Source organism: Dermacentor variabilis, chromosome 11, assembly GCF_050947875.1.
Source record: "Dermacentor variabilis isolate Ectoservices chromosome 11, ASM5094787v1, whole genome shotgun sequence".
NCBI classification, from domain to species: domain Eukaryota; kingdom Metazoa; phylum Arthropoda; class Arachnida; order Ixodida; family Ixodidae; genus Dermacentor; species Dermacentor variabilis.
The window spans coordinates 19,447,664-19,463,400 of NC_134578.1; the positions used below are offsets into that span (position 1 = coordinate 19,447,664).

General features: G+C 43.1%; 1 protein-coding gene across 1 annotated transcript; it reads left to right on the forward strand.

Annotated features, from left to right (window-relative positions):
* On the forward strand, positions 1 to 9,771 carry Dera (deoxyribose-phosphate aldolase). Its single transcript, XM_075675237.1, has 7 exons — positions 1 to 236; positions 303 to 400; positions 462 to 609; positions 1,615 to 1,851; positions 3,616 to 3,744; positions 6,945 to 7,057; positions 8,981 to 9,771. The coding sequence occupies exons 1-7, from the start codon at positions 206 to 208 to the stop codon at positions 9,185 to 9,187; spliced, it is 963 nt and encodes a 320-aa protein (XP_075531352.1). The 5' UTR covers positions 1 to 205; the 3' UTR covers positions 9,188 to 9,771.
* The last annotated feature ends 5,966 nt before the right edge of the window (positions 9,772 to 15,737 follow it).

Below are 15,737 nucleotides of genomic sequence, written 5' to 3' on the forward strand. Positions count from 1 at the left end.
AACACGCAAAAGAAAGTTGATAAAGTCTTGCATCTAGGCACTCCGGGCTGTTTCGGTTCTTATCGCGTTGCCGGCGTCTGTTTGAACGTTTTGTGGTACAGCCGACGTGAAAAAAAAGGGGCATTCACACCGTTCCTTGTGATCACTTCCTCAATAAAAAAGAAACCGTACGTAACGCGAAGTTTGAAATTCGTTTGGCGCCAAAATGAAAGCTCGGAATGACGGCCGCAAGTTCGGTAAGCAATACGTTTGTTTTGCAGCAAGCTCTTTCCGATGAAAACGCGGTACCACTGTCTGTTCAGACCCTGATTTGTTCGCCGGAGTGGAGGTCAATCTACCGGCTACATTGCAGCGGGCCTCGCTTCTCAGCACACGTCGATGTGTGAAGAAGGAGTTTCAGGTAAACGCCAACATGCTCTTTGGATCCGACTGATTTTAATAACAAGTCTGTTGCATTTCAGGCGGGTTGGCTGTTGCGGGCGATTACGTGCATCGATTTGACCACGCTTTCGGGAGACGATACTTACAGCAACGTGTACCGACTTTGCTCGAAGGCTGCTCACCCCCTGAGGGAAGACATTCTAAAAGTTCTCGATGTACCCAAGGAAGGTATAACTACGTCTACAATGTGCTTTCTTTTTCTTTTTTTTTTTTACATCTGTAGGATTTTCATGCAGGAAAGCTCGTTCCAGACAGCACTCTCCGAGCTTGGCGGTCAACACATTCAAGTGAACACCTATATCATAATTAAGGGGGACGTTAGATCAGCAGTTTATTTTTCCTAAATTTTTCTTAGGCGGGGGAGGGGGGAGGGGGAGGGCCTTGATATGATGCGTAAGTCGGGCCCTCATAAATACGTAGACCATAAGATTTAATGTGGCATCTTGGCTGTAACCGACATCAGAGTACGTACTAATATTATAACGTCTTGTTTTTTAAAGTGAGCCCTATTGTACATAGTTGCATGACATACACATGCCTTTAATTAACAGAGATCGAACGAGATATTTTAGGCTGTAGCTAACTTGTCAGAACGTTAGCTACAGCCTAAGACATCTCTCCTTTGAACACTGTTAATAACTTCAAGTGTTCATTTTCCTGTGGATGTCTTTCTTTGGTTGCATACAGCTGTCCTTTATGGTAATGCACATGGTCATTTATATGTGCGACACCTGTCAGCTTGCTTGTTGTGTGTTGAACCACGTAGCTCGGCACAAAGTTTCTGTGATTGTGCTAAACCGATTAAAAACTATTGCTTCATTGGTTTCCAGCAGGTACTGCTAGGGGACTTTAAGCGCAGAGGAAAGTTGTGCCTTAATTTAATTTATTTATTTCAGCTTATACCCACAATTGTTGAGGGAGCTGTGATTGGCACACCAGCCGTCAAGTACCTAGTCGCACATGCAGGACACTTTCAATCGTGATCTAGTCTGGTCAGGATTGAATTTTGGGATTGTGATTGACTCCTTTTGCACAAGCTTTAGCAGGGAGCCAATTGTGGTCGAGACATTCAATCCTGATCGGGCTATATCATGATCTTAAGGGCCCCTGTGACACCAATATTAAAAAATATGGAGCTGACTAGCTTAATCTTTGCATACCTTATCTGCACAGATGTCACGACAGGAGCTGTTTGTGTCTACCCTGCGAGAGTAGCCGATTGTGTGAAAGCATTCCAGACCATTCGACCACCCAAGAAGATTCCGATAGCTGCCGTGGCCACAGGGTTTCCCACTGGCCAGTATGCCCTGCCATCTAGACTGCAGGAAATAGAGTACGCCGTCGAGTCTGGCGCCAGTGAAATTGACATTGTCATCAACCGGACAGCTGCATTGACAGGAGACTGGGAAAGTAAGTGGAAACTGTTCATTGTTAGTCATGTACCACTGTTGGGCTGTCCAGCCTGGATCAAGAAAAGCTCTCTAGCTACTTTAACCTCGCCCAGAAGAATGTTATTTGAGTGTGAATTTTTTTACTCTATCAGGCGTAACAAATGAAGCTGAGTATGAAAGCTGTCTTTAAAGCACAGTTGACAAAATTAACCTGTGCATTGTCAAGAAACCCAGATATGAATTAGCATGTGACATCACACGTTTCATGAAAGCGGAAATGAGAATGTAGAGTTCATTTGGCTTTTGAAATTTGCTTTTGTCGCGTTGTCTTTCCCTGGCTGTTAAACAGCACACAGCGCAGATTGCGATGTCTGGGTTTAATGTGTTGGCCAAGGCATCTAGTGCCAAGCATTTTGTTAAAAGAACAGATGACAGTATTAAGTCATGAACACCGTTTTGATGCCTGAAAAAATGCCCATCCAATGTTTCAATGCATGGAAGAAAGTGGCACACTTTAGACCTTTGAGTGTTCATGGCAGGACTGGATAGTCCCTTGAATGCGTTATTTCGAATTGAATGTCATTGACTCTCTAATGCATTTATTTATTTGTCTCAGGAGGTGATGGTATCGACTCTGTCATTGGGTTAACATGCAGAGGCACATCACGGCGGGAGTTGACCTACCGTGTCAATTCAATGTCTATGGCTTTCTAGTACTACTGAGCAGGAGGATTTGGATACATTTCCGGCCATGTAAATTTACTATGTGTACATTTAGGTGCATGTTAAAGGACCTCGCATGGCCAAAATAATGTAGCTTGGCTTGGTTCTGCTTATTGCCTAAGACACCACAATGAATATTTATACAATTACATTTTTGGTTGATAAAACAGTGAGCACACAAGGGAAGCCTCAGCTCAGAGCCAGTGTTTCAACAAGGGGCTTTGTCTTTGTCTGGACAACAGCTGCTTTCCTTGGCAGTGTATATACAGGGCCTGCAAAAGGAAACCACATATTAGTATTTTTGATTAAAGAAAGGCTACGCTAGCTACACAAATGCTTCTTGCACAGGGGGTTTATGTCCTTCGGCAGAAGTAATTTGTGTAAACAAGTATACTGAACAAATGCAAAATTAACAAAAGTTTGGGAATTCACCTTTTATTTTGCGATAGTACTATACTTTTGTATTAGAAGTTTAAAAAAGATCATATTTAAATGCAACCCTGTTTTGTTTAACACTCGCACACCGCTTATTTGTCGAGATATTCATAATCAAATTCGACTAGTATGCTAATTTCGCAAGAAATATGCATAAATAAAGGAAATTGTGAAGGTACATTTGCTGCCCTCTTGTGGCAGTGCAAGACAGCATATGTCATAGGTGTACTTGCTTCAAACAAGTTTGTTAAAGCAAGTTTCTGAAGCAAACTGAATCGGCAACAGCGAAGTTGCTGAAAAATAACTTATGGTTTAAAAGGCATGTGTTGCTTATTAGTATTTGATGTTCCAAGTTTGTTGCTGCTTGTGTGTTGTCTGAAGGTAATATTCATTAATAAGCTGTGTATGTATGCTACAAAAGGTGTGTATTCATGGTAAACATTAAAAAAAGTACACTCTATTCTGCCTTCCCACCTGTTGTGACACATCTACATGATTTTGCTAATATTTAAGTTGGCATGTTCGCAAGTATGCTAGTACAAGAGTCTGCATAAAAGTTTGAACATTATTTTACACATGTTAATTTCTACATTGTAATTTCAAACTATTTCTTTCTTTTTTGTAGCTGTTTACAATGAAGTCCGTGCCATGAAGAAAGCATGTGGTGAGGCCCACCTCAAGACAATCCTTGCCACTGGTGAGCTGGGATCGCTCCGAAATGTTTACGCTGCCAGCATGGTCTGCATGATGGCTGGTAAGTCCTTAGTACACTCTCTTGTACTCTTTGACCGGATTTGCCTTACAGTGGGCTGTGGCAGTTTCATCGTTCTCCAGTCTAACCCATCGCACGCCTAACCGACCATCCATGCAATAAGTCCACACTGCACTTGATTTTACCGACTGCAGATGCAAGCTGCAGCACCAATGTGTGACCTCCGGAAGCAATCATGGTTAACGGGTGCACTAATGACATGCCTCACTATCACTTTTTTGTACATAACCTGCTCTACTGACATTGCATACATCTGTATACAATAATGCAGTGGGTACACAGTATGCAACGTATGCATGCAACGCTTCCATGGTTACCACTGGCCATGACTCAGCAGATGGTGTCCAGTAGAAAAAAAAGCTGCTGATGGTATGGAAGGCGATTTCATTGACTGTAAAGATGTCAGGGTAAACTATCATTCTAATGGACCATACTTGAAAGCAGGTGTCAGTCATATGCAGCAGTGCAAATCAAAATAGCCAAGAACAGTATACTCAATTTTGCAAGTCGCAGTGCTGTGTAAGCTGCAGGGCTCACTAGCCAATAGGAAGATCGAATGCGTCTTGAGATGCGTTCATCCTCGCTGTGTCGTCTGCTGAGCGTCTTGCTGAATTCATGGTATATGACATGCATGCGGGAAGGTCCTAACATGTCACAACCAAGCAAAAGCGCATCTCTGTGATCCAGCCATTAATTGGGAAAGATATGCCCGGAACTGTATTCTGCTCAGCAAGAATATTGCCTGTGATTGGCTCGTACCTTGGCAGTGCTGCAGATGAGTTATGAGATGATATGTAGCTGTGAGCTTTGAGGTACTTCTGATGCAAGTTTCGGGCATGAGAAGTGTTTGCAGTCAATCAGCGCAGTGCCAAATTGGGCACAGCACTGAGGGAAAGCTGTACAGGCACATAGTACTTAGGGGCATTAGGCATCTCTAATGTGCCAACCTATCATACGCGTAGCATTTATAGTTTGTCAGCAGATTTGCTAGGAGTACTTTACTGAGTTACGTAGTGGCTGCAATATATTACTGCTGTACTATAACACAGAAGTAGCTTGTTGCAGCAACTACTTAACTTCTTACGAATGGCATAAAGCAACGCATTCAGAAATATTCTTAATGAGGTGGGACACAACAGAAATTAAATGCCTGTGCATAACAAAGCATGCATCTGACTATGCAGGAGGCACAAGACACAAACATTGACTTTATTACAGTGCAGAGACAGCAGTGCAATGTCAAATGCTGCAGGTCATCGGCATATAGGTGTGCAACAATTACGGATGGAAGTCTATGCAAGACAAACAAGCCGTACAAGCACATGTGCACACTGATGGCTAGCACAGAACTTGAGGTGTAATTTGTACTTCCGACAATCTGCCAGGTGGTGACTCCTGCCATTCAGTTTTGCAGTGACTATTGTACCACAATATACCCTACCTCGGAGTGCAAACTTGAAAAGTCATCAGGGGAGGTTAACAAACTGTGTCAAGCAATCTTCACACAGTGAGCATTTCCGTGGCATGGAAGTGGAGTCCCCCAGGTAACGTCACCCATGAGAGGGTGCTATTCAAATTTCTTGGGCCTATTGCCTACATGTAGACATACTTTCACAGGTGCAAAAATCTACGTTACGGGAAAACGGAATTAATACTGTGGGCTCATTCCTTCAGGAGGAGCAGGCATACATGTAAGCATCTGCGGAACAGATTGACCTTAAAACCCAACCTCACCGAGCATCCGACCTCACTCTACCTCAAACTAACTCATGAAGTCGAGGTCAACAGTGCCAATTTCTACCAACTGGAACCTCTCCTCAACATCACTTCCCTTTGGGAGGTTGAGGTCGACTTGATAAGGATGTCCCCCTTTGGCCACTACACAGTTGCACTGCTTTGACACTGGGTAATTTGTCGGTGGTTGGGTGCACCACACTGACTGAGAGTAGTTGTATCTGTACATGTATATTTCAGAGGCCACAGTAAGCTTTACTGTAATAAACAAACACGTCGTGCATCACATAAAAGTAGTTGTTAAACTGAAAATGGTGTAACGCTATGAGAGTGTTGTTGTCCTTTTCCGTTTACTTTGGTGCTATATTTTCTGGCACAGAGGTGTTGACCGCTGCCCCTTGCAAGGCCTCGGTCTGAACGTCCCAGCTACTGGCGTCAACTTTTAAAAGCATTTGGCCAGCTTTAATTGAAAGCATTGTGTTGTATTTGCATTAAGTGTCTAGGGAATTGTGCTTTTGTGTGAAAGGTGCTTAAGTGGCCACACATCCTACCAATGACTAGTTGCATGAGCATGGCGATAATTTGAGGCAGGAGTCACAAGAGCTTGTGATGTTCCATAGGTAAAGTTCTTACATGTGGCCATGGCAATGATCAGCTGGTCAAGTGCTAATCGAGTTGACTTGTGGGAGAAAAGAGGGTGCAAGGCAACTTGGTGAGAAACACTAGCCTTTAATTGCCATTCTTCTCTCTTTTGAATCCGCATTCTACATATAAAACGTCAAAACCTTTTGGCTGTACAGCGCAAGGAATGTAGGTGTGAGCGCAATGTTAAGTGCAAAGAGTAGTGATATAAATAACCGCCCCCTGCCATGGTGGCGTAGTGGCTGTGGCGTTGTGCTAGTAAACTCGAGCCTGGTGAGGGCCATTTGTTCGTAGTAAATATAATCAGTCGTTTTGCCAGCTGCCACGTTTCAGTCGCAGTCGCTGAATCTGCTGTCAGCAGGCGTCACATGCTGGCCTGGGCTGCCCTCTTGAGCCCAGCAGTCAATGCTCTATAGTTCTGGCTGCTATGTGAGCCATGTGTGTTCAGGTTAAGTTTGACAGTGGCAGTGCATCCAATGTGAATGCTTGGAATAATGTGTCACGTGTAGCTGTCAGGTTGATTAAAAGTGTGCCTGAGTGCAGGGAGAATGAAACGTGTCAGTTTAAGCAGGTCACTCATTTCTGGTCTTGATTTGCAGAGTTCTAAGCTAGGTTCCATAGATTGCCTTGATTTGACGAGACCGTGATTAGTGACAGTGTTCAAAAACACAGAAACACTTTGTTCTTGGAAACGTGGATGAATGGTGATGCAAAGAGCAGAAGTTCAGTGCATGGGATTACATTTCCAGTGTTTACCGGTGGCTCAGAGACAGTAATCCATATGAATTCCTTTACTGTCTGTTCAGGAGCCGATTTTATAAAGACTTCAACAGGAAAAGAAGGAGTCAATGCAATTCTGCCTGTTGGAATCACCATGGCTAGAGCAATATGGGATTACTACGCTGACACCAAAATCAAGGTCTGTAACACCAAGAAAGTATACATCCTGTTTTTTTTCCCTTTCCTATACACAAAAGCAGTGGAAGGTAAAAGGGGATTTGCTTACTAATTGACCTAAATTTAGTTTTAGAATCTTGAGCACATGGAACTCCATTGTAAACTCTAGGTGAAATACCAAGAAATGTTTTGTACTGCAAAGTGTAGACCATCAAATGCGCTAATCGCTGCTTGCTGATGACTTTAGTTGAGAAAGAAATGTTCAGCCTTCAGTCATGATTTTTCTCCAAGGGTAGGTCATCTTTTGGGCACGGGAGACAGCAAGAGATTTTAAGGTATGTAATCTGTTGCTCTAGCTGTCATAAAGTAATGCTGACCCAAATTATTGTATTGCTTCATTTGCTTTAGTAAATATAGTTGCCGACTCTGTAATCACAGTATGAAGCCTCGGTTCTTCAAATACAAAAAAATTATAGCTGAAACTGTCGTAGGTGGAATTATCGTAGTGCGAAGCATTGTATAGTAGTTCCTTATTTGTGCCCTTGCGAGCTAAACATTCTTGCTTCTCTTCTTCCGTTAGACTAGGGTAGCGCTGCCTACCCCTGGCTGTTCTGGCACATAATGTAGAAGCAACTGTCACTTTCTTTGGTCGAGGCATGTTTGCAATCTTTGTGAGAATAGATGCAGCTGTGGAAAGTGGCGAGCAGGACCCTGTGTACAATCATTCCACTAATGACCGTGTGCCTCCATGCCGATTACCTATGTAGTAGCTGCACCCCTAGTGCATGAAGGGGGTGGAGTTTCGAACTTGGTTTTGGGTGATGTGGCTTTCGTTCCCAGAGGACTCAGGACCCCCAAATTATTGTATGGTCATGTGCCTTGCCTTAAATGGACCCTCACTACATAGGCAATACAGACTGGCTATTTTCAAACTCCCAAGTCAGCTTATCACATTACGATCCTCGCAAAATCAAGAAATTAAGTTTTCTTTAAAATTTCAATGTTTAACTACTTCATATATCCTCATGATTTGTCATTATTGTAAACATTATTAGGTTTATATCAAGATGGTAGCATTATATTGCTGGATTTGTAAGGGCAAGACTGATTTTTTAAGGTGAACTGAAAAATTTATGATGACCTTGTATAACCTTGCTCAGCGCTTTCCATATAATGCTTTGCATAAAAAATAATGAAGTGTGCCATCTTTTAGTACAACCAATTCAAAGTGCATGACAAATGGAGCTTGGCTTCAGGTGCGTTGAACAGGATTCTGTGACAGGTGGAAAGAGTTGGAGGTGGGGGTTATGTGATATCAACGTCGTACGGGTCGGTCAGCTCTGTGCTGTCGTTGCAGGAGCCACTGATGTGGTCTTGCATAAAACTAAATGCTGGGATAACAGGTGAGCCAAAGAGAGGCAGGCTCACCAGAGGACCATGTTTATCCCAAATCAAATGCTGAAAAGCACGGAGTGGAAGAGGAAACAGTTGCCGATGCAGCTTGCACCTAGGTTCTGCTAACACAGCCCGCGTGTGACTTGCAGTCACTTCATCACATTGCCTGATATACATTAGAGGATTTTGATGCGAGTTGACCCCTTGCCTCTGATCTTTATGATGTGTAGAGGCCCTTGTCAGCACACCCTAAGCCACAAAGCCTTGCTGCACTTGGGCATATTTTGAACCGGTTGCATTAAAAAAGGATATAATTACTGATGTTTTTGTACGTTTGAGTGATTGAGGCAGCACACATTCGTTACGGCGTAGAGAGATACTAAATGACGGAAACAAAATCGAGATGCGAAATTGTTTGTCGGCACTCTAATGTGTGCTACCTTTCTTTGATTGCTGCTGATTACAGTTTGTATTAGAGCTTCTGTTTTCATCTTCTCACCTCCTTTAATGCATTGGTGACATGTCTGTGCAACTTATTTGCCTTTTATAGGTTGGCTTTAAGCCGGCAGGTGGAATCAGAACAGCAAAAGATGCACTTCTGTGGCAGTTTCTCATGAAGGAGGAGCTGGGAGACGATTGGCTCTTCCCGGACCTGTTCCGCATTGGTGCAAGCGGACTGCTGGGTGACATCGAACGCCAGTTATTCCACTATGCAACAAAGCGCTATGCTTCACTCAGTGAAATGCCTGCATGTTAAGTTTTGCTTAGCAGACCTACACTGGTGAAATTTTCTGTAGCATTTTCCTCACATCTGTAGAATGCAAAAACTTTCACGTGCCTTGCATTCCTACTTGTTCATAGAATATGTGGCGGCGTTCCCATAATGGAAAAGTTATATAGTGTAGTTTTCTGTGCACCATTGATGTCAAAAGATTGTAGGACGTGGGTTGCCATGAAAAAGCTGAATTACAGTTAAGTATTCGCTCGCAGCCGGAAAATCAGCAGAAAATGGGAATTCCAGGCTTGGGAAACATTAATTTCTTTTAATTGTTTAGTTATTTGTCCCATAAGTTTTTGAAACTAACTGTATAGAATGTGGAGCATTCTCAGTATGCATTCATGCAGTTTTCTACTAGCTGTTGCATTGCATAAATGTGCATTATTTGTTTTAGGTTTCATTTCATGGTGAATTCCCTAAAACTGCCAACTCAAATAAAGTATGGGCTACATTGACTTTGCTTGGTCTACATGAAAATTGGTGCTACTAATATATTTAGCTTACGAGCCTGCACTTGTTCAAATACCTGAAATGTCAATAAAATATTTTAGTTTTGTGATGAACACTGTCACTGTTTTCTTGATTATGCATCCTTGCGAGGTTCATGCATGTTTGTCTGCAAACTGTTGCATTTCTTTGTAAAGGCTCAGACTTCGATCTTCAGTTTATCATAGTTACAGTGACATTTTTGCAAGTCTTCGTCCAGACCTTAGATTCAAGTTTGTTTTTTGTTGCTGTCTTTAAGCCATGCGATTCACTCAAGAGATAACTTTGTCAATAAGCGTTTTGCTCCCAGTGTTCCGCTGGTTACTGAATTCTCTTGCTGAGCAAAGAGCCGCAAATGAATTTCGGAGATGGTGGCCATGTTCTAATGGGTGTACAATGTTAACATGCTCACGTACTTTAATATACGTGCATGTTAGAGACACTAAACGTGAATATTAAGTGAAGGTTTACTGGTATGTTGCACTCTTGGAATATCAAGGTCTGTCTCGACAATGCTATAAACTGAGCAAGTTGGGATGAATTTATGGTAGATAGGCAGCACAATAAATCAAGACATGGTGGAGCACGGGCAGCGCTTGTGATCCAGTTCTGTCTTGTGTTCATGTATTAAATTCTTGAACTGCTTTTCCGTTAAAAGCACTATTTTGAATTTTATCATGACTTGCAGCTTCGGGAGCTAGAATACATGGCAAATTGGGATACAGGGGACGATGCCACTTTGAACTTTGCCTGCACTAGCAGCTCAAGACATCTAAAGTTTTGACACTGTGTGCTCGAGACCAGTTAAATGCTTATTAATAAACAAGGACTACATTGCAGGCGCACAGAACCAGATTAAACACACTGAGTATTGAGAACTGTGTGTTCAAATGTGGCCGAAAAATGCGAAAATTTTTGGAAATTTGTGACATTGCACTTGTGTACTGGTGCTGGAGTGTGGTTGAGAAATTCGAAAAGCTTAAGTTCAATACTGGTGGTTTGTGCAAGTAGTGCATGATAAACAGACAAAAAAAATTTCACATGTCATGTGTAGTGCTAAATTTCTAACCCTCTTTTACAGACAAACACTGCACCGTTTGGTAGTGCTGACAGTACATGCTCAGTGCATTTCTACAGCAGTCATCTCTGCTGCAGTGTGTGGTGTCAGCTAAATTTAGACAGAACCAGCTAAAAGTTGTGAGATTATTAAAATAGAAATAGCAGCTATGCTTGGTGACCTGCGTGTGTAAAGGCCTTCAATCACACTATCAGAAAACTAAGTTATTAAAGCATGATGTCTGAATGCATTGAGCATGTGCTGGCCACCCTATGTAATGGTTTACGATATGCCTCAACAATAAAGCACATGAAAATTAGTGTTATATGTGTTACTCTCTCCTCTTGTGCTTTTTTATTGGGGCTACCTACATCAAAACTTTTGCATTTCTTGTCTTGGTTAGCAAACAACCTTTATGAGCCAATTGACTGAAAAGAAACACTTGAAGGAGTACTTCATCAGTCTAAACTGTCCTGATGTTGTTCTCTATTAACCCTTCAGAGAGCCTCATCTGATCAGAATTAATTGAGAGCCCTTTGTTATGGCATCTCTAATCGCTCTGTGCAGCATCGGCAAGTTGGGCATGTGGACCAGGGCCCATATCACAACATTTCTCTTATGTAATTGACTGTCACCTGTACTTGGAAATGGCCGCACTGTTCACTGGAAGCAACACATCCAAAGTGTCCAATCCAGTAAAGGAAGCAGGTGCCTGCCACATGACCGTGTAATGCGCAAACAATCAGTGACTAGTCACTCAAATCTTTATTTGATATTGTGGATAGACATCTCGGGAGCTCAGACCAAATGACGAAAAAATAGTCGGAGGCCTGTGTAACACACAGTCTTAAGCTGCAGGAGCAGCTCCATAGGAGCTCCATTTTCGGTACCACACACTAAACGGTTCTCGCAGTGACGTCTCTTCGCATTGTTTTCACAAGAACGATCTGAACTGTCCATCCGGCATCGACTGCGAACTGCGGCTTGTGCTGTGACTTGTCCTGCTCTCTGCACAGCACTCTGCTGAGCCCGATGTTGCTTGGTTGCAGCCGCATGTGTAGCTCTGTGATTCGCTTCTTCAGCAGCGGTTTGTACCTTGCGAGTAGGCACCATAATGTGTACCGAAGAGTATATACAGGTCTTGTCTCCAAATACTGGTACAAACCCACAACGGAGGATTGGCCAAGAAGCAGGCAGTTTCAAGTATATTCAGACTATGTTATGTACATGTCGCATTCCTTGACCCGTGTCACGGTATGTTGCTGTTGCTGATGATGATAACAATGGTTTATTGGCATCCCTTTCAAAACGGGGTGGTGACAAATAGTTACCTAGCCTGCTTGAGTTAGCCAGGTCCAGCTACATGCAGCATGCAACTGTTGTATGCAACTGCTACATGCCTGGACACCTGGTGGGATATAACAGAACTCTAATGCATAGTTTGTATGTATTGAGGCTACGTGGCACACATGCCACATTGCATGTCAAATGACAGGATACGTTGCTAATGATGACGATTTAATGGCATTCCCTTTGAAGTGGGACGGTGACAGTCACCTAGCCTCCTTCAATTAGGCATGCCATCCATGTTTTTCATTAGATCAATGTTTATAGATCTCCATAGTATTTCTCTTCCTCGAGACTTGTCTATCTACCTTGTACTGCGACCTATGCCACCTGGTGTAGTAATATGCAACTGTAATGAAAAAGGCGTATGTATAGACGCTATGTAGAGCGCATCCCGCATCGCAAGACAAGTGGCCCGATACGATGCTAATGATGATGATGATTTGGTGGCATCTCTGGAACGCGGCGGCGACATAGTCACTAACCAGGTTGATTTGACAAGTGGCTCGATACGATGCTAATGATGACGATGATGACGATTTAATGGCATCCCCTTTGAAACGCGGTGGTGACATGGTCACCTAGCCAGCTTAGATTTCATCAGATACACAACACATGTATTTTTTCCAGCTTTCTCGTATACCTCTCCTTAAGCTTCTTTTTCTTCCTCAAACCTTCTTTAACTGCCTTGCACCGCTACCTCTGCATCTGCTACATGGCGTTCTACCTGGTGTAATATTATGCAACTGCAGTGCAAAATATGCACGTATCGACGCTTTGCGGCGCGCATGTCACATCGCGTGTCTCCTCGTGCGCTGGGACGCGTTAACTCTTGCCTCGGTTAAAAGGTAAGCATCTGCCTACGCGCGATGCTTACCGGAACGGATAGGGTGAGACAAAGGATCATGGATGAACTCGAGAATAGTGCAGTAAAGAACACGACAATCAAACCAGAAGACAATTAAGAAACAAGATGAACAAACATAACGACCAAGGGAAGCACTTTCAACTAGTTAAAGCGACCGCGGCTAGCGCATAACAATTCGAACCTTCCAGAAGGCAGCTTACTCAAAAAATAATAACAATAATAAATAAATGTTTAACGCAGTGCGCACAAGAACAAAGAAAAGTTCGATCGTCTCCCGAGACACCGCACCTTTGGAGCAACACCAAAGCTCCAGGCACCTCTCCACGACGGGCATACAGTTTGATGTTGATTCCTTTCGAACACAAGTGGCCCTTTGAAATGCGGCACTCATTCACGACTATTGGGTCGGCCAGGGTTGGCCGAGGAAACATTTGACGTACCATCGCATTGTAGTACTGGAACAAGGGAACAGAACGTACCGCACAAGATGGACGTATAGTGGAATACAACAGCACTGCGTATTGCTTTAAACAAGTGTAAACATTGTGAGACTGGAAAAGAACATTTTGCGATTCCTGAATTGAGGCAACAAATTCGTAGGCTGCCTAAGATCCAATCATTCTTACGCGATGACTGGACATTATTCAGTCGGAGTTGTCTGTGCCTCACGCGTTCGCTGAGCAACCGATGCCTCTGCGTATTAACAGCGACTATTTTTAAGACATTTAATCGTAACTCTCCGCACTTGCATCCGACGTTTTCCCCTGAGGCTCCCTTAAGGGCTTTTATTCCTGATACTAGGAAGAAAAATGCATGTTCGATGATCAGACAGTGAATTCTCGAATCGAAAACAAATCGAATAAATAAGACTTTATATCCTATTCTAAATTTGAAGTGCTCAGATGGATGGATGGACACAACTTTCTTGTACGTCCGGCAAGGTTTAACGCGACCCGGGCTCAGGTCTCTCACGGGGGAACTTCAAGACTCTGCCTCAACGTCGCCTCACGGGCTTGCTGGACTGCCCACGTCTGGATTCCGAGGCCCGAGCTGCGCAGAGCGGCGGCCCACCTCGACGACAGGGTCCCCAGAGCAACTGCCACCCTTCCTATAACTACATTGCACTCCCACAGCATGTGTTTGAGTGTTGCTGGTCCTCCTTGGCACAATTTGCACGTGTCGTCCTGAATGTTCAGACACTCCTAATAAAAAGAGGAAGGCGCATACCATCTGCAAAACTTCGCGAGATGAAAGGAATCGTTCTTTTACTTCGTATGATCGCATAATCTTAATCTACTTAGATAGTTGATCATTCATATCTGTACCAGTAGACATTTTAATTCACATTTGCAAAACACTTCATTTCACTTTATTTTCATTAAAAAAATTGATAATAGTTTTCTCACCTCCCGATTCATGGGCGATTCCACAGAGTGGGTTGCACCTTTTCACCGCAGAACAAGAACAAGAATGATGCAGGATGCTCGAAGTCGACCAATGCGAAGACGAAGAAGATGAGAATTGTTGTTTTCGTTAGCCTGCCTTTCTTCGCGCTCTGCACTGAACACGCTTTTTTGAAGCGCAGATCCCTCATGTCCCCAGAAAACGAATACATCAGAAGTAAGTAAATTTTACAGGATTTATAAATAACTGCGTCAGGCGTGCAGCAGGAAAGAGTAACTGTGGAGGATAGTATGCGTCGTGACGTACAATTCCGTGCAACGATAGAAGAATTGTGCACCGTAACACTGCTTTGCAATGTTTTGTGCTTTTTTCCCCGCACACTTTCATTCCGCAACTTTTTGTCCTTTTTTTCTTTTCGTTTGTCGTCTCACAGTCAGCATGCCCGTCTACAGCTCCGTTTCTAATTTGCGTACCCGCCGCTATCTATGGACTGATACATTCTGTAGAGACGGTGGCAACATATAAATGAATTTTCATAACCTCATTGTGTAACAGCTACACCCACTTGTCCACAGAGGAAAGAAAACTAGAAGGGAGCGTCACGTGATAAGATCGAAGCCAGAAAACAGTCGGCACAGCAGATGATCATGTGGCGCAGGTTCAATTCGAAGCGGTCGACATCAGGATCTGTGTGATAATCACATATGAACAAAGCAATTGACAAAAGTTCCTAATTAGCTTACGTGATCAACGTCATTAAATTGCGCTATTGCGAAATCGAAATTCAGCCAATACGAAAAGCATAACGATTTACTAGAAATTTGCTGGCGTGCGTTTTTTTTTTTTTTCGCGCTATAAAAAACGTTGTTTAGGGTTTCGTTCAGCCGCACAATATCAGTGTCGTTTATTTCTTAGACCTGGTTCTGGCAACAGGAGTTTTAGGAAATGGCCATGCTGTGTTCTCTGACAGGCGTCAATTTCGCACTTACGACATACCTCTTAAGGTTTGGCAATTACAAAGTAAATGGTGAGTTTTAGTTACCTATTGCGTCGATTAGTGACTATCGCACGCATCCTGGCATCCGCCGGCGTGACTGAGGTCTCACCGAAAGTATTGTCTTCATCTCTACTGTGCAACAATCCAGTCTGCAGTAGAATGGTTTATGTAGCACCAAGTGTTGACCGACAATGTATTGTTGCAGTGAACGCGTTTCTGTTCTGCGTAATAAAACAGTAAATCACGACATAAAAGCTGTATACATAACATCGACTAGCGGGCACCTCTAAGGCACGCATACCTCCTAATGGAATAGCTCACAATATCCAATGGCTTCTTTGATTTTCTGATATTATTTGGGCTACCCTAT